Raw genomic sequence first — 22782 nt, forward strand, 5'->3', positions numbered from 1 at the left:
CCCTTGCCTTCACTATACTCTGTACTCCATCCACCTAGTAACTAGGCAGGGCAATATCACTTTCAATGGCTCTCTGACAAACATTTGTTAGCGTAGTATAAAAAGTAAATAATGTGTGCCTGCACCATTGAAGGCACAATAGGTTAATTGCAAAGTACTACATTTCAAGTACTACAGCTCAGTTTTGAAGCTTCAGCCTTGCTCCTCAAGTTCACGCCATCCCTCAACTGCGATTGGGCACACACACACACACCAGCCGGTCGCGTCACCTCAGACGCTGTTTGGCAGCTTGGCCTGTGCGGCAATATGGGGCTTCTTCTACCCCACTCTCACTGATTCACCGATTGGTCTGTTTTTACTTGGATAACATTTTTTTTTTACGTATGTTGCGTGTATGGGTCGCACCCCGAAAATTGGTCCTCGAATCTGGAAAAAAAAGGGCGGCCCTTACACACATTTATATGATATTTGCTTGGCGGTACCCAGCATGACCAAGAACGCAGCGACTGTAAACCATTGCAATTGCTTCTCCACACATCAATGGTGTATGGGAGCGAAGCATCTGGAAACAACCAAGGAAGCAATCCCAGCCCGTCATTGTCTTCTATGAACCGGATTTGTTACTAGGACTCTTCCGCGCTTAGGAGAACACAAATACAGACTGAATTCTGCCAGAGCTAAAAAAGAAGTTGTGCATACTTGATGTCCATAAATACCAATCTACACTTTTATGCAGTGAAAGTCTCAACTCTACCTTTATACCTCATTCAGCAATTAAGCTTTTCAAAATCGACCAGTTGGGATCATACATTTTCTTGGATAATATGTTTTCTTCAAGCGTTTTTTAGAAAATATATCAACGAGGTTTTACTGTATTTTCCACACTCCTAGTGACTTTGAATTTGCGAGGTTCTACTGCACTCTGCCCATTTATAACCCGATTAGTGCCGCAGCTGCTCCACGCACACCTCTTTGCAAAATCAGCCTGTTTCCTTTTTTGACAGAATTTTGCTGTGACCTTGGCATATCTTGCAGGTAGCATAAAAAACTGAGTCACCGAAGCAAAGACAAAATGAAGTCAGTGACAGCTGCCAGCTTCTGTTTTCTTTGCTGCACAGCTCGCCACTTATGCCCTCTAGCCTGCCCTTTATACAGACAGATGCATCACAAGGTTTCCACACTTGTACGCATAGCCCACCTCACCTGTGCCGAGATCTCTGCAAGGGCCTTGTCACTGGCCTCGCAGCGCGACTTCCACTGCACAGTCTCCTTCTCCAGTTTCTTGATCTTCTTGGACATCTGCACCCAGGAAGGAGAAGAGAGGTTCTTCAACACACCAGAATCACACACAAGGTGCCACAGAAGATGTCCACTGAACTCGCATGGCTCCATTGTGGCAGTGATAAAAGTAGTTATATATACTTGGAAAATTTATGCTTAGGCAAAGGAAAATTTAAGGAGCAAGGGCTTGCGCAGGCAGTGGTCATCAACCCTGCATAATTTGCGTTTGACCTTACATATTTTATCGTACAGTCTGGATGGAGGACATTTCACTTCTACCATCCCCTCCTAGCGTGCTTTAATCGCATGTTGGTCCCTTTTGGAATTTGAACTTGTGGACATTCCTGCCCATAATATGGATAATTTTGATGTGGGATCCTGACACTGTATGCACTGTCTAATAGTGAAATGAAACAAGTCTCAATTACCAAGCTGCAATATAATATAATATAATAAAATGCAATATAATAAAATGAATGCACAAATATGAACACGATCCAACCTCGTTACTGTGTGCACCACATTAAAGAATTTTTAAAATTTATGAATATTTAAAACTCCCCATCACATTGTATTTCACAACTACAAATTTCAATGCAGCGCATATTTCAGAACAACATATACACAATTTATTTCTTCCTTCATGATTGACGATTGTTAGGAATTCAGCTAATATTAACAGCGCCGCACCTCATGTGTGAAAACAGAAGCCATCGTTTCTGTCTGTACGCCCCGTGGGCAGCAGTTATAATCATCACTATATTTCAGTGTCAACTCGTAGCAACACCACCAAGCTGTCGTTTGATATGCAGAAGCCCAGCAGGCCTAGCTACCTGCCTGGCTCTTTCTTTTTTTTTCTCAGTGTTGTGCATCATTCGTGAGCTGGATGTTCAGGACGTTGACATGTGCGAGCAGGTGCTTTTTGTTGCGGGTGATCTTACTGTGAAGTTCATGCGAGATCAGACAATTAATGCAGCCATTGACGATGCCAAGAAGAAGCAAAAGCAGTTTTCTTTTTTGCAACACAGGAAAAAGCAAGTCGACCTCTGCAGTACTATCACTATCCATTATCGCATTAAAAGAAAAAGCAGGCAGATACTGAAGACACAGACGGAGGGAAGGGGGGGGGGGGGCAAAGCCATACTCCCCTGCATCTATACTTTCCATCTCTGTCTTCCTTCATGGCACACATGTGTGTATCTGTGCTTATCATGTTGAGCAAACCCCACTGAGTCGTGCTGCCTGCCTACCTACGAGAAGTGTCAGCCGACTCCACAGCCCCAAGAGGCAAGTACCTTCTCCATGTCAAGCTTGAATGTGCGGAACAGCTGGTTGCTTTGGGTCAGGGCACCCTGGAACTCCTCGTACTTGGTGGCATGTGACGAAAGCTCCTGGCGAAGATGAGACTCCCGTGCCACCAGTTCAGCTGTCTTGCGCTCTGAATCGGACACTTGCTTCAGCACCTGCGAGCAGCAGAAATGGCCAATAATGTAACGGCAACACTGCCACTGCTGGCTACTTAACCCTTATACAGAAGCAGAAGGTGCGGCAGCGCACTGGCACTTATTCCATTGCAAGCTGCCAAGTGCAGCTATCCACAAACCACACACAATTACTTTCTCCCAATGCTCGCCCAAGAACTGGCACTAATGAATGACCAGACAGGTGAAACCACGGTGGTTCATTTGCAACAGCTGCGGTCCTGAAAATCAGCGTGGCCTCTAACTGGCATGAAATAGTGTGTCAACCACTGCAACAACCAGGTCGTATTACCAATGCATCACTGACACCAGCAGCCACCTCAACCTTCTTTCCTTCAAACATGATAAAGCGATGGCAATAGGCCGTTTAATCGTAAATCCCTTCATATAATCTCGAAGAACTAGCTCTTTTCCAGCTCTTTGAAAGGTGTCAGTCCTGGATGATGAGCCCTAGCCAAGCAGTAGGCCACCACACTCCTATGTCCGAAAGGTAGAAGGTGTCGACCATAATGACAACACCTAAATGTAACAAAACCCTCAATTTTACAAAGTGTTCCAGTCGTCATAACTTTACATAGCACATGCAGCACCGCATTTTTCTAGCCTCAATATAACAAGGTAAATTTTGCTGCGCTTTCAAAGTAACAAAACTTCCTTATTGGCTTGTAATGAACTTGGAGCACAGACAAGGATAATGTGATGATCGTCACAGTGGCAACCATGCTGCCTGTCACGCCATCTGGAGTAGAAGAGGCGAGGCTGGCACGAGCACTGGTGCAGCCTGCCAGGCACAGCTTTCGTTATTTTTCCAAAATCAGTTTCGAATGTGGAACGTTGCCCGTGCTCAAAGGCAATGTGCCGTGTTAATTGCATTCATGGATTCCCTAAACGCGATAAAAGGGCAGAAAGGGTCAGTGCATCAGTAAACCTGCCAGCTGCAAAGCGCGCCTTATATCTACTTCATACCTGACAGCCTTGCTTCCCCCTTGTGTATGTACACGAGCAAAGGCATGCATACTTGTGCATGAGATGGACAAATGACAAGGTGCAGGGTGAACACGATTTTGTTGCATTTGGTGTGGACTAGGAGAGAACCCTTTTTGCCAAAATGGAGAAAAAGGGAGGGGACCTGGTTACACCAGCTGCCAGGATGGCTTCCCCAGCTCCTTTCTGCTCTTCCAATCCTCCTGTGTCTCCCCACTTCCTTCGCATGGGGCCTCAACAACAAAGGCAGCGTAGCATGTCGTTTTAGCAGTGTGCTTAGCCCTTGCAAGGAGATAACAGTGACAGCAAAACCAAAACTGAACATGGATACCTCGCCTCTGTTGCATGAGAGATGCTCGACACGATAGAAGTGCTGAGGCAGCTGTGGGTTTGCAATAGAAGCAGTGAAACCCCAATGGCCGCACAAACGATGCATAACACCATTGTTGATGGCAAAGAAAGCAAAGAAGTAAAATACAACATTCACTGCAAGTGCTAAATGTTTTTCCTTTTAGTGGCCCGCAATTAGGTTCTGAATAATAATGAGCAGACCAGTTTCAGTGCAACGAAATCTAATGTTATAAACTAAACTGTGAATTTCACAGACTTCATTACATCTTTAGATTTAATTGTACTAGTGCTGCTCGTGATGCCTTCATTCATATGATTGAAATCTGAGCATAAAGCATCAAAAGCCCCATATCCTTCCATTGACTCAGTGGGAACCAAGATGGCCTCCTGCAGAATGTGCCAGCTCTGTCTCTGAAGCTAATTGAGTAAAGTCAGGTTAAAAAGGCCACCTTTAAAATTTGAACTCTCCACATGCTGAAGAAATATTGACTCCCCTTTCACGTTCAAAGTACCAATACACGATTGTATACAATTGTAAACACACATTCTTCTCATTCACAAGGACGCTGGCCAACAGTGGCACCTCATTCTCGATGACTCAACACATATTTATCCCTCTAAGTTACAAAGGATGACAAGACAGCAAACAGTGAGAACAGGGTTGTTCGTTCACGGCACTTCTTGAGCAGAGACGCACAGTGCCATGCACAAGCGAGCATTCGAGACAGCAGCACAGAATGGCGATGCTCACCATCTGCTTCTCGGCCATGAATGCCTGCCTCTCCTGCTGAAGCTGAGCCTGGGCCCTGGCCAGGTGCGTCGTGGCCACCTGCACCTGAAGCTCCTTTTGCTGCAGCACGTTGTCCACATTCTGCAGGATTTGAAAAGCACGTCAGTGACACGTGACACACCACCTCTTGCACAACAAACTCTGCTGCGCTACTTAAAAATTTACACTTAAGGGTATGCCTTGAAATGATGCTTTGGACTACTCCAAACCTTCCAAGACCTTTTGTCACGTGCGGTATGATCATGCCAGCAATGTGTAGTTCTGTTAAAACTCTGCCTAGAACCACTGTCGCGCTGCTGTTTACGCAGCAGTGTCTGGATAGACCACCTCACCATAAAGAAAAAAAAAAACTATGTTAAAGCAGGATGAGTACACTGATGCTTGCAGCACACTTCATGCAGCAATGTGCGACCCATTGGGTGACAGCACGCTGCTTGTTCAGTGTCGCCAGGAGTGAAGTTGGCTGCACTGAAGCCACAGGGAAAGGTGCTTTCATCAACCTTGACTTCAGATCGTGTGAGCTAGGGTGCCTCAATGTCTTTCACCTCTGTGCTCAGGGTGAGGACACCCTTTATACCACACCACAGCGCCGTTTTCCCCTCCCGGCGGCACATTAGGTTTTCAAGAGTGATCTTTACATGATGCAACGGTTGTAGTTGGCTAGGTACAGCCTCGTCCACTTCTAGCTAGAACACGGTCACTGCTTTTAAAGCAACATTGCATCTGACCCGGCCACGCAGTAATCTAAAGTGGCTGGCCATGTGAAGCAGCACATCCGTGTCTCTGTGTGCTTGCATCGCTTTGCATCGATATCTGCCTGTGTCAGATACAATGTTGCTTTAAAAGCAGTGACCGTGTTCTAGGTAGAAGTGGACGACCCTGTACATTCCGTACAAACAAGCTGCATTTGTTTTTCAGGCACGAGGACTGTTTGCAACACCGCGATTGTGTTTCTCCAATGCACCAACAGCGCGGAGGGTGATCTAGCCTACAGATGTAACTATGTGCAGTTTAAAGCCACTTTTCCACCATTCATTCATATCCTTTCCCTCTACCTTATTACAGTATGATATCTGAGGCATATCCAATGCAGCAAATGCAATTTTTTCTTCCAAGCCATCCTTCTCCGGTGTCGACAGCTGAGAACAATTCTGAATCCAGGAGGTGACATTTTTTCAAGTTCTTCTAGTCGCCTGTTCGAAACAATATCTTGCAGACTGTTGGGTCTCCTCCGAATGGGGATGCTTGGTCGTGAATTGGTGGTATGACGGCTTGCTGGATTGTAGTTGCTATGTTGCCTTTTCTAGGATAAATTTAAATAAAGCGTTAATTTTCTTTTTGAAATAGCCTGGTGTACATGAACCAGACAGAATGCAGGCGGAGTTGGTTACTCGAGAAAAAACGCTAGTCTTTAGAAGGAAACACGTGACTAGTTTTGTCCTCTCTTCATCTGCGTTTTTGCATTTTCCCTCTAAAAGGGAGACCAGACTTGAATTTTGCAGAGTCCATGTAAACATAACTAATAATGAAGAGAACCACTGAAGGTGACCGGGTTACCAAGTAACCTGGCAAAATAAGCCCTTGATTACTACATTTTCTGAATACTGTCGCCCCGACCGTGCTCAATTACTGCAACAATCAGAAGAAAGCAGGAAACCTTGCCGCCTATGTAGCTTGTGCGGAACCATCCGCTCTCGCTCTATAATTGTCGGACGAGGCAAATGTGCGTGGGGTGGACGAAAAACCAAGTTATAATCATTTAGCGCACAGAAAGAAAGTATCCAGGAAGGTGACAGACAAGCTTTCATTGCCGCTGAAGTCATCTAGATGAGCAAGAAAAATAGAGAAATCCCAAGATTTCAGTGCAGACACATGTGTGACGAATTTTGCTCATGCCGATGGCCAGTGACGTCAACAAAAGGAAGCCCTTTTTCTTGCCTTCCGCCATCTCTTTTATACTGAAATGGCTAAGTGGATTACTTTTGCCTACTGTCATCGTTAGAATAAACTTAGTGAGGTAGGGTGAAAAAAATCAAAGGGAGCCGGTGGGAGGGGGTGGTAGTTTGAGTGCCTTTATGAACTGCACAAAATGCAACGACGAGAGCTTCAGATACACATTTCATAGCGAAAGCCTCTATTTAATGCGTCCATTTTACCGGGAAACGCCTTCTTCGTCAGGTTACTGAAGAAAGCCTCGGTAAATTTAGGTGTTGCCTAGCAGGTTAGATCCTCACCTCCCCTTGGAGCCGTCATTTCAGCTAAAAGCGCAAGTTCGCAGAGCACTGGTAATGACGAAAATATGACAAACAAAGAGATGGGAAACGACAAATTCGCGGGAACATCTCTACCAACAATTTCCCAACTCGCCTGTGGCACAGCTTGACAGCTGCAACAGCATGACACGTTTTCGAGCCTACTCATCAGGACATGTGACTCAGGTCTTGTGGACAAAACAGGAGACTGCTGATAGCATTGTGCAGAAAGTGTAGTTCGGAACGAGGAGTTTCGTTTGTGTAGGCATGCTGGAGAGCAGAAAAAAAGCGAAACATCAGCTGAAATTACACTGCACCTAGCCACAGATGACCATCGCACACATTTCATAAGTAGGTTTGGTTTGGTTTGTGGGGTTTAACGTCCCAAAGTGACTTTAGAAACACCCTGACATTTCAAGCGACCCTGACCAGCGACATTTGATAAATAAAAGGCTTATATAATATATTACTGCTATTCGGATATTCCAACATGCATGCTATACACAGGATCTCCATAACATCCCCGTCACTATCTCAAACTAGTCTCAAACCTAGAGAGAGCTCCAGTCACTCCCTTACGTACTGACTACTTTTGTTACACTACAAAAAGGCGTTTACGCAAAGTCCCAAGGAATCGAAATTTTGACTACCACAAGTGAGCAAACTGCGACAGGGTATGCTACACACATAAGAATGTAAAGACTGTGCTCAAGACAACCAGCTTCTGGGCAGATGACCAACAAAATATGACAGAATTTAACACAACTAACTTCATTTCAAAGTTGCAACACTCTCCGATACCATCCTGTCTTGGTAGAACACCAATTTTTCGGAAATTCGCATGATAGCGGTAGTTTTATCATCGAAATCAGCCGCCGCCCCATTGCGCTTAATACTTCCGAACGAGCGAGTGGGACACAACATGCCGCCGAAGAGAGCAGTGTCTCCACCCTGAAAGCGGAGGTAAAAGGCATCGAGGCACCTTAGTGTGAGCAATAAAAAAAATAACACTACAATATTTACTGCTCGCCTATTTGTTAATAGCATTTGTGCAGTCTGGTGTAGTAGTTGGAATGAATTAAAATGTTAAAGCAGCGATTGCATCACAGCTTTACTATGCCTTATATGACCTGAACTGAACTTTGACATTATAGCTGTCGTCCGCCTCTTGAAAAAGAAACAACGCAAAAGAAAAAATTTAGTTATCCACAGGGTGCAGGCGGGCTTTCGGCGGTGATTCAAGTATGTCCTAGTGAAGAGAGCTTTTTGGTGGTCGCCGATTTTAATCACATGTGGATATCGGAGGCACTGACCTTCTCCCAGACGTCGTAGTGGTCGATGAGGGCCTTCAGCCTCTCGGCAAGCTGTGTATTTTCCTCTTTGAGCTGCAGGCTGCGTGACTGGTTCTCTTCAAGGACCGCCGTGATGTCCAGCAGCGTCGTTTGAAACTTGGACGCCACCTCACGGCGTTTCTCCTCTTCGTCTCGGATGCGCATCAGGCACTCATCCTGCAGGCACCAACATGAAGAGGTCAATGACCGCGCCTACTGCCATTCCCAGGCATGCTTAGCCGAATAGTTGTACCACTGTAATGGCCACTTACCGTATGCAAACTGAGGATAATAATGATATTAAAAAGATGGGGGGACATTGCTGAAAGTACAGGGTCGCTCAATATGAAAAGGAACAAAGTCTTAGCATTCAATAAATTATCACTCATTTGAATGATTGGTTTGCTCAAAAAGATGAAGTCATTTGTTATTTCTCTACTAAAGGAAAAAATGACTTCTGGATATTATACGTCAAGAAGAATGAGCAAACAGGAAAAGAAAAGTGTGCTTGTCACATGTAATTAATGATTGGTTTGATTTGGTTTTGAAGGGAACACCTGGGGATCTTTGATGTGTACTGACATCCCACAGCACATGGACGCTTCTTTCGCCTCCATCGAAATGCAGCCGGAGGCTACGTCTTGATGAAGGCAAAACGTTAGCAGAAACGTGACAATGTATGGCAGAATCTGGTAGAACACCACACCACATGAGGTTGTGACATCTGAGGTTGTGACATCTGAGGTTGTGACATCTGAGGTTGTGACATCTGAGGTTGTGACATCTGAGGTTGTGACATCTGCTGCTGCATTCGTGCTGTCAGCATAATCGCAAAATGTTTTCACGCTTTTATGTCTTCTAGTAACGGGTGGTTATCGTAAAGATTTTCAAGGTGATTTCCCATTCATTTACCGTATACTATATGGGATTACTTTTGAAAGGTCTGCTGTTAAGACTAGTTGCGCCTGACCACATGCCACGGGCTCGGGCTAGAGCAAGCAGACTGCACAGCCAGCACACACTGCACACCTGCACTTCTGCTGAGAAGATGGAAATCATGTTGTTGACCACTCCGAAAGGACACTGCTCCGAGAACTGCTGTCATTCACCCCTCCCTTTTATTCTTTCTGTGTCAGTTTGGTATTCCCCATTGGATCACTTCCCAGTGATGTACAGCAAAACCTCGTTAATTCGAACTCATCGGGACCGTGAGAAATCTTTTAAGTGGGTTTTCGAATTAACCGAACACACTAAGAAATACGACTTAGGCAAAAAATTAATTGCAGGAACGCACTACCTTTACTTAGAAATTTTCAATTAATCACAGATGCTGGTTTGCAGTGTCCGATAGTTCACGGCTCCAAAGGTCATGTTCTTGGGTTGCACAGCTAGGTGAAACATTTCAGAACTTCCACCATGGCACTCAACAAAAACTGCGGATAAAGCTCCACGATGCAATAATTTCCCTGAGAGCAGATGCTCGGAAAGACTCGTCACTGTCGTCGTCATTATCATCTCGTATGTTCGCCACAGCAGTAACCTCACCCTCCAAATCCGAGTAGCCTGTCTGCTCACCGCTCCCAAAGCTCAGATACTTGATAAAGCCAACTGCGATGGACTCACCATCTTCTGCGAAGAGTGAATTGATGCGGTCGCAATAATCTGCTCCTTCTTTGTCAAGTGTACATTGGTAGTCTGCATTGGTATGAACAATGTTTTCACTGAAAAAACCAGCGTGTTCAAAACATCGCCTGATCAATATGGGCTCCACTTGTTTCCAAGCGTACACTGCGAGGCATGTGGCTCCGAGGAGGTCGATGGAGCATTCCTTGCCATTGTCGTAGCAAAGAAGCACACGCTTCAGCAAGTAGTACCAATAAATCTTCCTTTGGAGCAGTGAGGCTTCCCCCTCTTCCCGACAACCAGTAGCAGCAGCTTATGTTTACTGCACATGTTTGCGCCGAACAGCACAGTAATCCTGTCCTTGGCCTGTTTTCTACCCTTGATTGCAGTGTCCTTCACTGCGAACGTTTTTGTTGGCAGCATCTTATAAAAAGGTGCAGCCTCGTCAAGGTTGTAGACGTCATCTGCACCGTATTCTCTAAGCAATGGCGCCAAAGTGTGCTTCTTCCAATTCTTGACAACGGTCCCGTTAGCACTGCCACTTTCACTACAGACGGTCAGAAATGTCAAATGATTGCATTCTTTAAAACGGCTAAACCATCCATTGCTACACTTGAATTCTTCGTGCCCAAGTTGCAGAGCCAGGTCGTTGGCCTTCTCCCGCAGTATCGTTCCACTGACAGGAAGATGGGCTGCATTTGCTTTCTGCAGCCAGCGAAGCAGGGCAGATCCCATATCTTGATATGCAGAGCCCGCACTCATAACTGCTTCGAAGAATGTGTCTTGCCATAGGCCTCTAGTATCTTCAACTTGTTGCTCAGTATTGTGGACAACGTCTAGAGGGTCACACCATGCCTTTTAGCCAACTCTGTCTTGGAACAAGCGTTATTGCCTGCTTCTTGGATCAAGCAGAACTTCTGCTGCAGTGTTAGTCTTGTACTTCGGCATTTCGTTCACTAGTACGGTCACAAAGCTAGCACTTATGCACAGCCCACAGGAACAACGGCGCAATAGCCAACCCCGAACCGCCGCACACAACACAAAGAAATGGTGCAGGAGAGACCTGCGTAGCGTGTACTTGCAGCGTCGGAGGCACAAGGGAAGAGCAGTCGCGGCACGGAACAGGTTCTGCCGCTGACGCAGTGAGGGTGAAACCCGCTGTGCGATGGCGAGATCACGTGACAAAAAACTGTATGCCCGCCATGCTGCAGTGAAGCACGTCTTTCTCTCTACAGGCGCGCTTTTCAGTGGACCGCGGGCCGCAAGATGGACCGACGTTTGTGCCTAGAGTGCGCTGGCTCGGGCACGTCGCCTATAAATCATTGCCATCACTATGTGGCTTTGCCTCGCGGCTCCGCAGGGCCGCTGTTTTGCAGGGTTTGCAGCAAGACATGGACAGGACACTGCCACATTAACTGGGCCAGCACAGGCTGCCGGTTTGAATTATGTCAATTTACATTGGAAAATACGGGACCACAAAAAACTTTTCGATTAACCGAGTTCGAATTATCAAGGTTTTACTGCATTTGGGCGTTTCAACAACATGAGGACGCAGGCGGGAAGCGAACGGAGAGACCACCATTGACTCGGGCAGCTGCAGGTGCATAAGTTTCCCCCTCCAGGTTCACGGGCATTGGCCGGGGGACCGCGGCTGTAAGCACGTGCACCTTGTATACTTGCTCGAGACAAAGGTCCAAAAGAGTCCGGCGCCCACATGTGCGGCGCCGACACTTCTGAGTAGGCAGGGTCTGGTTAGGCACGGTTCTTCGTCACTGCCGGTCAGTGCTGGTGGCAATGAGCATTTCGCCATCAACGTGCAATCTATGTCATTGAGATGCACTTCGCCCATCTCTTATCCTCCTTTGTAATATATGTCGAGTGCGCTTTAATTTTTTGGTTGGCTGTGCGGCCAGCGAGCATGCCTAGCTCCACCACGAATGCGTCAGTAGCCTGAGCACCGGGCGCACGACACCGCTGCCCAGTTCTCAGGTGCTGCGGCTGGGCTACGGGTTGTAATGAGGTCTGGGGAATTAGAGCAGTGTTGTGTAAAACAGTGTTCTATACAATATAACTTGTGTATAATATAGCGTATAACTTGTGCTTTGCTTCCGTTGAAGCAGAAGCACAGGAGCGCACTGCATGCCGACTGCGCCGTCGGCTTGCACTCGTCCAAGGGGACCACACACATCTGGTATAACAGCAATACTTTAACAAATTAGCCCCACAATACTCATGTAAGGACTTCCTCGCTCATGTGGTCTCAGCAGTCACCACCAAGCAAGATAACATTTTTGGGGCATGCAGTGCGCCACCTACGCTACCTTGATGGTCCTGGACTGCTTCTGGAGCTCACGGCAGAGGCTCTCGAGCTTGCTCTTGGCCAGCAAGGCACGGTTGCACTCAGACTGGAGCTGCTCCTTCTCCCGGGAGAGCTGCCGCACCTGGGGAGATAATGGACCACCGCATGCACCTCTCGCGGACAAAACTGCAAAGCACACCTGGGCACCAGAGGTAACACTGACATTCTGTCCCCAACACAGCTGCCAAAGACTTTCCTATGTCCTGGTGCCCACAAAAGATTTTAGAACACTGAAGTTACAGAGAACAAAAAAAAGAAATTATAATTTTCTACCTAACTAGAGTTGCAGACAGGTATTAAGTTGTGCACTATGAAGGTCACACACAAAATTTCAAAGCACACCGTTCAATTAATCATGCACTAATCATGCATTAATCATGCACAGCAAAGGTATTGGAGAGGAATAACTTGTCAATCCTGGATGGTATTTGCAAGAGCCTGCAGCTGTGATTCAACACTGCCATCCTGAATGCTTCCAAATACCATCAAAAGGGGTAGCATCAAAAGCAACACAGTCAGCTCAGCCCTGAAATGCATAAGGCCACCTCTAACACCTGCACTTGTCTCGCAGTGTCAATCCCTCCCCCAATAAAGCAATGGCCCTGTGTGAAAGTTTTCACACAGCAATGGCAATAAACAGAGTGGCTATAGTAGCACGAAATTTCAAGCTTGTGCAAATAGTAGTTTTCTGGTTCAAAGCGAATCCACAAACATTTCAAGCGCTTCTTGCTCGCAGAAAAATTCATCAGCACAATAAGCATTTTTTCAAAACCAAGCATTTTCCAAACACTCAAGGCTGTCACGTCAAAAATGGAAAGCATGTAACGAAGCTTTGTCGCTCACTGAAGTTGTGCCAACCCTTTGTAAAAACTGAGGGAGTTGACCAACATACATATTTGTCGAATAACGGACGCAATTCTGAGACCTCCAATTGCTGGTTTTCGAAATTCTGCTGCACGGTTGATTCCTTTAAGCAGTGAAATTAGGCTTTACATAAAAAATGAGAAGCATGTACTGAAGCTTTAACATGCACTGATATTGCATAGTACGCGGGGCGCCTTACAGGTGCCTTAGAGAGCAGCAACTCCATGAACCCCTGCTAGACGTACGTACCGCGTCCCAGCACACCCAGAGCCACCCCACGGCAGGTGTCAAATTGGCGACCTTCTCCACGTTCCTCGTGCTACCTCCGTCTAGTCTAGCTGGCAGCTGAGAGTTGTTCCACAGAATTCGAGGGAGCACCTCACGTCCTCAAAACTGGTGCACGCCACCATGCCGGTTCCAGCACGTGCGCAGTGTTGTGCGGGCACAGACATCTGGCAGGTACAGACCCGGAAGCCACGCTCATGCATGCTTGCATCTGCTGTACTGTCGTGTAGACCTGTACCGGCAGGCAGGTGCCAGGAGGGGCTTTGTGGCCACAGTTCAATCCTGGAGAAGGTGCGTTAAACTGAAGCCACACTAAGCAAGCATTCCGTAAACGCTAATTTGAGGTAAATACTTTGAGAGTTTGAATACCAAACATCGAAGTTATTGAATATTTGCACAGGCTTACAAAACCTACTGCACCATTAGCAACTATCACATGATGCATGCTTCTTGTGAAGCCATTGCAATGCATGCCACCATAGACAGACTGGATGATATGCTTTGTGCCTTTTATATTCGTGTTCACATTTGCATTTCTGCCCTATATGTCAAAATTTGCTGGACCTGTTGTCTCGACACTACTTTTCTCAGCAGTCCTTTGCAAGCAAGCGTTGGACACTGACAGGCATGTCACACCACACCCTACCAGCCAACAAAAGCAGGGCTGCATGGTGCAAAATTTAATCTTTCAGGTCAACAGGAATCCTGGTGCCCAGTGGTGGCACCATGGAAGACAGAGTTCAGCGCAAGACCAACGTGCACAAACAAAAAAAGAAAAGAAAAAAAGCAACAAGAAAGAAAAAAGAAACACAGTTCACTGACCTGCCGTTCAGCCTTCTGTACAGCTGCCTGCAGCTGCCAGGTGCCCTCCTGGAAGCCCAGGTAGTGCTGGAACAGGGCGCCCAGTTTCTCTTCGGCCGTTTCATGGGGCTCCAGAATCTTTAGCACGTTCTCTGCATGGACACCCCATGAGAAACAAAAATCTGACTTTTTTTTTTTCCACAGCATCATCATCATCATCATCAGCCTGACTATAACCCACTACAGGACAAAGGCCTCTCCCATATTTCTCCAATTAACCCGGTTCTGTGCAAGCTGAATCCACTTCACCCCTGCAAACTTCTTAACCTCATCCGCCCACTTAACGTTCTGCCGCCCCCTGCTATGCTTTCCTTCTCTTGGAATCCAGTTTGTTACCCTAAGCGACCATTGGTGAGTCGAACTACATGTCCTGCCCATGCCCATTTCAATTCCCGCTAGAATGTCAGTAACTTGAGTTATTTCTCTGACCCACTCTGCACGCTTCCTATCTCTTAATGTTACCCCTACCATTTTCCACAACAGCTAGCAGCAAAGCCGCACAAATACACTTTTACCCTCCCTCTTAAAGGACGATTCCGGCAGTTTTCAAGAACAAGCCGGGGAAAAAAAAAAAAAAAAAAAAAAGCCCAAACCTGCAAAGTCTACTTGCCAGGACATTGGCTATGGCGTCGTGGTTTAGCTCGCTAAGCTGCACAGGTTGCCCGGTTATTGAATACCCGGGGCCGTGCTGTACGCTTTTTGTGAGCATGTCAAAAAGAGCAGAAAGCAGAAGAAACCATCAAGTTTTCAGAGGACGATTAATAGAACGATTTTCTGCAGAATGAGTTTCCCTTCATGTACGAGTCACGCGATGTGCCGTGTCGCTTGCAAGATAGAAGCGGCCCGTTAAACTTTGAAAAATATTTACTAATGACATTTTGCATGCATGTATTACTAACCCAACTATAGGAACGAAAGTGGGAGTACAGCTGTTACCACTGCCTTCGCATTTTTCATCACACAGCTGCACTTCTATGGCTATAAGAGTTTATACTGGACTAACCATTTTAGAAAAAGAAAGTAGACGAACAACACCAGCAATACGTGAAATAAAACACCACGCATATACATAGACATATTGCTAAACATGACACAGGCAAAATGAGTCTGGGCTTCTATGAATGCTAGCGTCTTCCCTTTCACCTTTTTTTTTTTTATTAGACTACCACCAATCATATTTTGCATGATGTAACAGGCAAAACAAAGCAATAAATTCAATGCCAATGCAGGAATGGTAGTAAGCTGATTTACACACAGTTGCAGAAACAGCACTTCATACATAGTACATGTGACGCAGTGGTTCAGCAACACGCTGCATTTTAGGGCCTCATTAGTATGCCTGTTCCAGTAAATAAGCTACAAAAAAAAGACTGATTAGTTATTGCGCTTATGTAGCATTATATATTTGAACACACTCACTGAACCACCTGTCAGCAAATTAAGGCATTGAAGACTCGTAAGCCCAGTGAAACACCACATGGCTCTCATCATTCTAAACAAGACTGCAAAAATAAAACTTGGAACCTTTCATTGCAACCTCACTGGCATTCATTGGCAAAAAAAAAAGAAAACCGCTAGAGGCACAGAATTCAATTTTCAGCAACACTTTTCTGCTTTGAAGCTTTAGCAGATATGGATCATCACATGAAATTCAACAATCATCAGTGAAGTTGAACTTCTCCTCCCATGTATGTCCATTTTCAGAACTGGAAAGCGGCTGTGATGTCAAATGCACACCACCACATTAAATGTTTTCTTACTGTCATTCCGGCTTATGGAGCTAGGCTAGCATTGGAGTGAATTACAATAATAAAGCAACAATTATGATCTAGTTTTTGTATTCCTCACAATACCTCAAGCCGATATGTCGTAACCCCCACTCAGCTACAGAAAAGAACTGTAATGGGAGCCGAGAAGAAGTTTCTTTACAAATTATTTGCCAAGTAAAGGCGAGTTCCACTTACACGCTATGAAAAATTTACTGTCTCCACCTCACTGAACAAAATGACCTGTGACCTTTATGCCTGGTGCATAAGGGACATGACTCATCGAAATGAGCACCCAAGAATAACAATATGCCTACGAATCTACACAAAAGGCAGAAAAAGAAGCGCAACAAGGAAAAAAGTGCCCTCAAAACAGCATGCATCTGCCTGCAAATATCTGCCTCTGCTGAATGACCACAACGCAGATGTTGACATTCAAACAGCCTGAGAAGACGTGGGAGTATAATTGAATTGTGGTAATAAAATTACTGTAATTTAATTACTTTTCTCATCTGGTAATTTATAAATGCAATGAATTACTTGAAGGGGGAAATTTTGCAACACATTGCTCTTTCAACAGACAACACGGTAGCCATGAAAGCAGGGAAAATGCGCAGCAAGCCTGGGGCAACGCAATGAATTGCAAAAAATAGACAGAAGCCAATATAACTTAGCGTCTGATACCTGTAGTGTCCCGTAGAGCCGGATAATTCACTGCGGCTCTCCTATGGGTACTCGCAACCATTCCCCAAGCCGCAAGATGTAAAATGTCAAGGTGCCGCTGAACGAACAGATGGCGCAAGACTGGCAGAGTTCAAAACTATTTCGAAGCGCGTAGTGGCAGTCTCTGTGGCGTCGGCTGGGCACAGTGGCGCCCAATTATACTCGCCGCTACAGGGCAAAGGAGGGGTGGGAAGGGGATAGCATGATGGAAAGATTGATTGCACAAATGTTACTGAGCGTAAGATGCCAAGGTCCTTTCCTGGGACCACGGAGCCAATAAATAACTTGCTTCGGGGGCTTCAAACGGTGGAGACAGATTCAGCCACCAAGTAAGACGTTGGGTTTGCCACTCATTTCTGCCTTGAGCGCAATGAAAGGGCCTAGCGTTCAGCCATGCTTCTGTTTTTGTTTTGTTGCTATTGTCTTATCTTTGTAATGATGTGTGATGTAGGAAGAGGGGGGGGGGGGGGGAACAGTTGCCTGGGGAATAATCTGACGGGAAGACAAAAGAATGTATGGATCACGTCTGAAGAGCGGTTGTTTTGTTTAGTAGGCTTAGTTAGCTTTGTGTTGGTGAAAACAAGGAACTAATTTAAAAGTAATTGCATTACTCTGTGGAAGTAATTGCAATGCAATGTCATTACTATCTGGCAGAATTAGCAATACAATTTAATCAATTTTTGTGATTTTCAGCAATGTAATCAGTAGCGTAATTTAATTCCTCTCTAAAAGCAATTTTGCCCTTTAAGAGCCTGAGCTCACCAACTGCCCGCTCTCCTTTTCGCTTTGCAGCGGCCGCACAGTTGGCTTCTTGGGCACCCATCTTGCGCAGTGGTGACCGCCTCATGGCACAGCATGGCGTCCTGGCCTGGCCCTGGAGCAACAATACCAGAATCACCACACATAGGCCATGTAGATGAACTTACAATGGGCTAAAAAGAGACTCCTCTCAGCTAAGTCACTCTCTAGTGGTCTCCAAGAGCACCTGTAAAGTAGGGGTCCCAGTTTCCAGGATTGTGTTTTTGGAGAAATTGCAGACTTTGGCCAAGGAGACTGAGTGAAAGATCTACTCAGCTAACACTTCAGCAATGAATTAAGCAAATCTACCAAATGCATCAGTCAATGCACTTCTGATTTCATTTTATGCCAAGACGCTTGCTGACACCCTTCCATTTGCAGCTCTACAAGTTATCCCAGAAGAAGCTGCAGATACCGGCCTAACTTTTCTTCGAATGAGCTATAAACTATAAAACACCCATTTAATGTGTTGTTCTAACGCCTACACATATATCTTTTACATGCAACCATACGCTGCTTCCGGTGCACTGGTCACGCGCAGTTTCACCACATGGCACACTTCACCACGTTGACTGTGCAGTAAAGCATCGTCAAAACACAATGGGGCCAACTGAGCAGAGGCACCACCGTTACTGCACTCTGCTACTTTTTTGCAGAGTAACAGAGACCTTTACAATTTTACGCAGAAAACCCAGTGTCACTGTCGGCACCGTTCATAGCCAAATAATCTTAACATGTACCAGTTCGAGCGAAGGTCGCTGATTGGAGGCCGTAGGGTGTAACGTCACATGCCACAACATCTGTCGAGACCCATTCATGGCAGACAAGGCGACAGTAGGCAGCTGAAGTTGGTTGTGTGTGGATATGACATTCTCCCTACTGATATGTAGCCAGAAGCAGATCCATTGCACACTATGGAAAGCGCTCACCCCGTAACAGTCGCATAACGACAGCAATTGTGAAAAATGAAACAGTAAATGAAACAGTTGCTGAGTGGGCAAATGGAACTACTGCTGATAACAATCAATGCTGTCGAAGCATACCCTTAACAGCGGAGTTTTAGGGTCCCCCTGATTTTGGAGCAATTCTTCAACATTCCCAACAGTGAGTGCAAAGCAAGGAACTTGAAAGTGGAAGAAAAAAAGTCACTTTTCACACTGGATTTCCCCTTAATGGTTTCGCAGGTATTCATTAGATAAACTGTGATACAAATGATTTTCATCAGCTTTTTTTCTTTCAGGTGTACTCTACAATTTAAACTTCCAGTTTATTTGAACATGTTTTTTTTTTTTTTTCTGGTCCCTCGAAATGCAAAATAATGAGATTTTAATGTACTACCCATAAGCTGGAATCACCTGCCTTAACATCTAGGGTGGGGTTAGTATATACAGGTAATCACACATACACATAGCCAAGGTTCTAAACTTTCCAACTCTTGAGTATCGTCTGTTCCGGTCATGGCAAGTTATGCAACTACTGCCACTGGCCAGTCGAACTGATCTAATCTGATCCAAGTTAGTTTTCATGACAAAACACTAACCAGAACTACTCAATAGTCTGACTTTCTTTTTTTCAACATGAAAGATGAGTACAAGTCACAGGGAAAAACAATACCATGTGGTTTTTATGACAGATCTGGGCTAGCAGTGGTGGTGCAATATGGTAACAAATTTCAGCAATGCCAGTGGCAGTGGCACGACAATGCATCTGACTGATGTTCTAGTCCTTTTTTTTTTTTTTTTTTTTTTCCACTCACGGTGTTGTCGGCGGCTGTTGCTGGTTCTGCTGCCTTCTCACACCGAGCAGCGACACATTCGGGCGGAGTGCAGCACTTGGGAGATGCTGCGGCTGGTGACGGTGACTTTTCACAACGGGTCCTCTCTGGCATTGGGGACGGACTTTTGCGAGAAGCACAGGGTTCCTTGCGTGGAACAGGAGACGACGAGGACGGAGGGGTACTTGTTTGCTCCGGGGGCTTGGATGACTGGGCCGCTTCTACTGCATTCTTTTGAATTACCTGCCATAGAAACAAGGAGTAGAGAGAGAAAGAGCTCGCCTCAAGTCTCTTTCCATGCATCCGCAGCCTCTGCTCTTGATGGGCATCAGCAGTAACAGAGCACAGGAATGTAAAATTACAAAGAGGCACAAATGCAGGTTGCACAGATCAATCCACATGAAGAGGTGACCATCCCTGCCACTAGAGAAGCACAAAACAGCCCCATGTTTTACCAGTTATGTTCTACTAACAAAACCATGTGGCAATTTAAAACCATATAAAATATCTGGATTACTGCACTGGGAATAAAACCAGAGACACGGAAATAGGAGGACTGCAAGGCAGGCTGTATCAAAGGCAGCCAAGCAACGCAACTCTACAGCATGATGTACAAATGCCTAGGCCTTGAGTGAAATGAACAGCTTTTCTACATCTAGACTTCTACCTTACCATCCCTCCTCCAGCCATAAACCATGTCCTCACCTTCCATGCCCAAATTCACTAATCAGCATGACTGCACGCATCCTTTTGCAGAACTTGGTCGGAACCTGATCGGCACTGATCACACATACCTGAAAGAACCTCTCTCCGAGCACTGTAAAGCAAACAATGCTCTTGTGTCCTGTGAGGGATGCTTATACGGCTTGAAAATGTGCAACACCATTGGAAGTTCCTGTTCTGCATTATGCTCACGTGGAGTAGCAAATGCATGCACACTGATCCACAACAATTTAGAGGCACGGTTTGTTCCTTTCTGCATCCCTCCTGCTTCTATGTACTTTTTCTTTCATGATCGCACTCATGGTTACTCACAAATTTTCTTTCCCATTTACTCAAGAGCAACGTGCAATCGCACTCATGTATACCAGTTCCCCCCCCCAATCACACCTGCGAATGCTAGCAAGGAAGAGTGGTGCACTTTTGAGCTTACCAACCCATGCCTGAAGCACAAGCCATCCCTACAATGCACAATCCTCGTAAACTATTCGTTGACATGAGGAAAGAACTGTTTCTTGGCAAGCAATAAATAAAAGACGCACACTTTAGACATGCCACCAGAACCAAGTTCCCATGGCACACAGAAACCCCAACATTTTTAAGCTTTTATATTATCCCAGTTATTCTTTCCATGTTTCTACTTCAGGACGTATCTCACCAACAACAAATACACAAGCTTTATATCAAGAAGCAAGCAGAAAGCACTCACTACTCCATGCACAGCAATGCCTGACACACCTGCTTGAGCAAACTTAGCCTCCTGGCAGCTTCCTCTTCAAATGAGCTTGCAGCAGCTCCGGCCGGGCCATTCTCATTCCCTAGTCTGCTGTTCAGTGTCTCCATTATGGCCTCCTTCATATCCTTAGCTCTGCCAGCATACGAGTCCATCATCTTCAGGACTCCTGGGTCCCTCTTAAACACAGTGGATGGCTCTGGTTTGTCTTCCTTTGGCTTCTCTTTGGGGATGGCAGGACAGGAGGTAGGTTCAGAGTCATTGGCAGGAAGTGACTCGTGATCCACAGGCTCGAGCTCACCATTGGTGATGACTGCCATTTCCGAAGGGACCTCACTGCATTCAACATGATGGCTGTCACCAGCAGCCAGGACTTCAGGCTCCTGCTTGGTCTCATCTTCAACATCTGTACTCTGTGAGCAAATATAGGCACAGGAAGAATGAACGTAAAGATCTCAATTTTGCAGCTTGGAGCTTGCCTGAGCAGCATTATTAAAAAAACTATAAGCAAGATCTTATAAGAATCTTGAAGTATGTTTTCAAACACTGCTTGTCTACTGTCTGCCCTATCTGCAACTCACTTTCAATGCACTTGTAGTATCGTTTTTGTTAATGCATTGGCCTTTAAAATCCTGACACCACTGCAGAGACTTAAATGCGGCACTAGAACTAATTAGATTGACAGAACCTCGGAATACATTCCTTAGCATAGTTTTCCCTCGCGAGTAAGCAAATGTTGCAAATGCGAAAGACAACCAATAAAGCTTTTATCTTTTAAGCATGGGGACCTTGCCACAGATACAGTTGACTTAAGAAGCTGCTGGTACACATCATTTGACTGTCTTTTTTATATAAACACGAGAGGTGAAACAAACTCCCTTTCTGAAAATGAGAAGCTTTATTTTGTGCAATAAGCAAACAGAACGGCACCAACGACTAGCCGCGGACGCGGAAGAAGCCAAATGCGCTAGAGTTGTTTCAATACCCTCGGTCTCTAGACGTTTTAGGTGTGTTACAAAGCTCCGGAAAAACTTTCTGCAGGTTAGAAACAACGGCGTTCGTTTAAACTTCGCGTACTTAGATATGCCTACATTATTAACTGTCACGTGGCTGATACGATAACAGGGCCAGACAACCGTGGCGTTCATGGGGTCGTACCACCGAGACTCCAACGGAAATGAAAGACCCTTCGCAAGCAGTGGGAAACACCACGGTGTAGTGAAACTCCCAAAGGAGTCGTGATACTGCTAACCATCACAAGCGGAGCTCTCCGAAACGCAACGCCTTACCAAATTAGGAACCACAGCCTTTGCATCCTCTGGCGCTTCCTCGGTGACGATGAGTTCGTCGGCCCTTTCTACTTCGGTTTCCATTACAAGATAATTGGCGAAGTTGCAAGTTAAAGTGCGGCACGGAAGTACTTTCTCTTGAACGAGCGCTGCGTGGCGAGGCTTCTGGACAAAGTTGCTGAAAAAATATGAAGGCTCTGTTGACCGCTTGGTTTACTCGACGAGAACTATCAGACGCGTTGCTTCCCAAGTCACGGAATTCGCGTTTAGCACAGAAAGACAGTACAGAAAAACACAATGCAGAAGTGTCACTGCGAACCGATAAGCGAAATACGTGGTTGTATTACGGACTTAATATTTTCACACTTAGTCAGGCGCGGAAAACGAGCGGCGTGAATGCACAAAAATAGACTCTACAGCGAGCATAACACCGCCATGCCTTTCAAGCACATGAAGCGAATACGGCTGATGCGGCGTTGCTTCGTCCGTGATCTCAAACCAGATACAATTTTTCATG

At 45.7% G+C, this 22782-nt stretch overlaps 1 protein-coding gene across 2 annotated transcripts in view; it reads right to left on the bottom strand.

The window, feature by feature from the left end:
• Window positions 1-22740, bottom strand: part of LOC146207829 (alpha-taxilin-like) — a 29133-nt gene extending 6393 nt beyond the window's left edge. Inside the window, exons 1-11 of one of the 2 annotated variants that reach the window (XM_084590675.1) lie at window positions 22266-22740; window positions 21278-21389; window positions 20982-21199; window positions 19506-19766; window positions 17714-17825; window positions 14424-14554; window positions 12415-12534; window positions 8453-8647; window positions 4849-4968; window positions 2577-2744; window positions 1204-1299 (exon numbers count right to left, since the gene is read on the bottom strand). In XM_084590675.1, coding sequence (XP_084446801.1) covers window positions 1204-1299; window positions 2577-2744; window positions 4849-4968; window positions 8453-8647; window positions 12415-12534; window positions 14424-14554; window positions 17714-17825; window positions 19506-19766; window positions 20982-21199; window positions 21278-21389; window positions 22266-22349 — 1617 coding nt within the window. In that variant the 5' untranslated portion in view covers window positions 22350-22740. Of the gene's footprint in view, window positions 1-1203; window positions 1300-2576; window positions 2745-4848; window positions 4969-8452; window positions 8648-12414; window positions 12535-14423; window positions 14555-17713; window positions 17826-19505; window positions 19767-20981; window positions 21390-22265 lie in introns of both variants that reach the window. The other variant, XM_084590667.1, reaches the window with a different exon arrangement.
• Window positions 22741-22782: the final 42 nt, after the last annotated feature.

The sequence above is a fragment of the Amblyomma maculatum genome, chromosome 1, assembly GCF_055883805.1.
Source record: "Amblyomma maculatum isolate TAMU_Amacu chromosome 1, ASM5588380v1, whole genome shotgun sequence".
NCBI lineage: Eukaryota > Metazoa > Arthropoda > Arachnida > Ixodida > Ixodidae > Amblyomma > Amblyomma maculatum.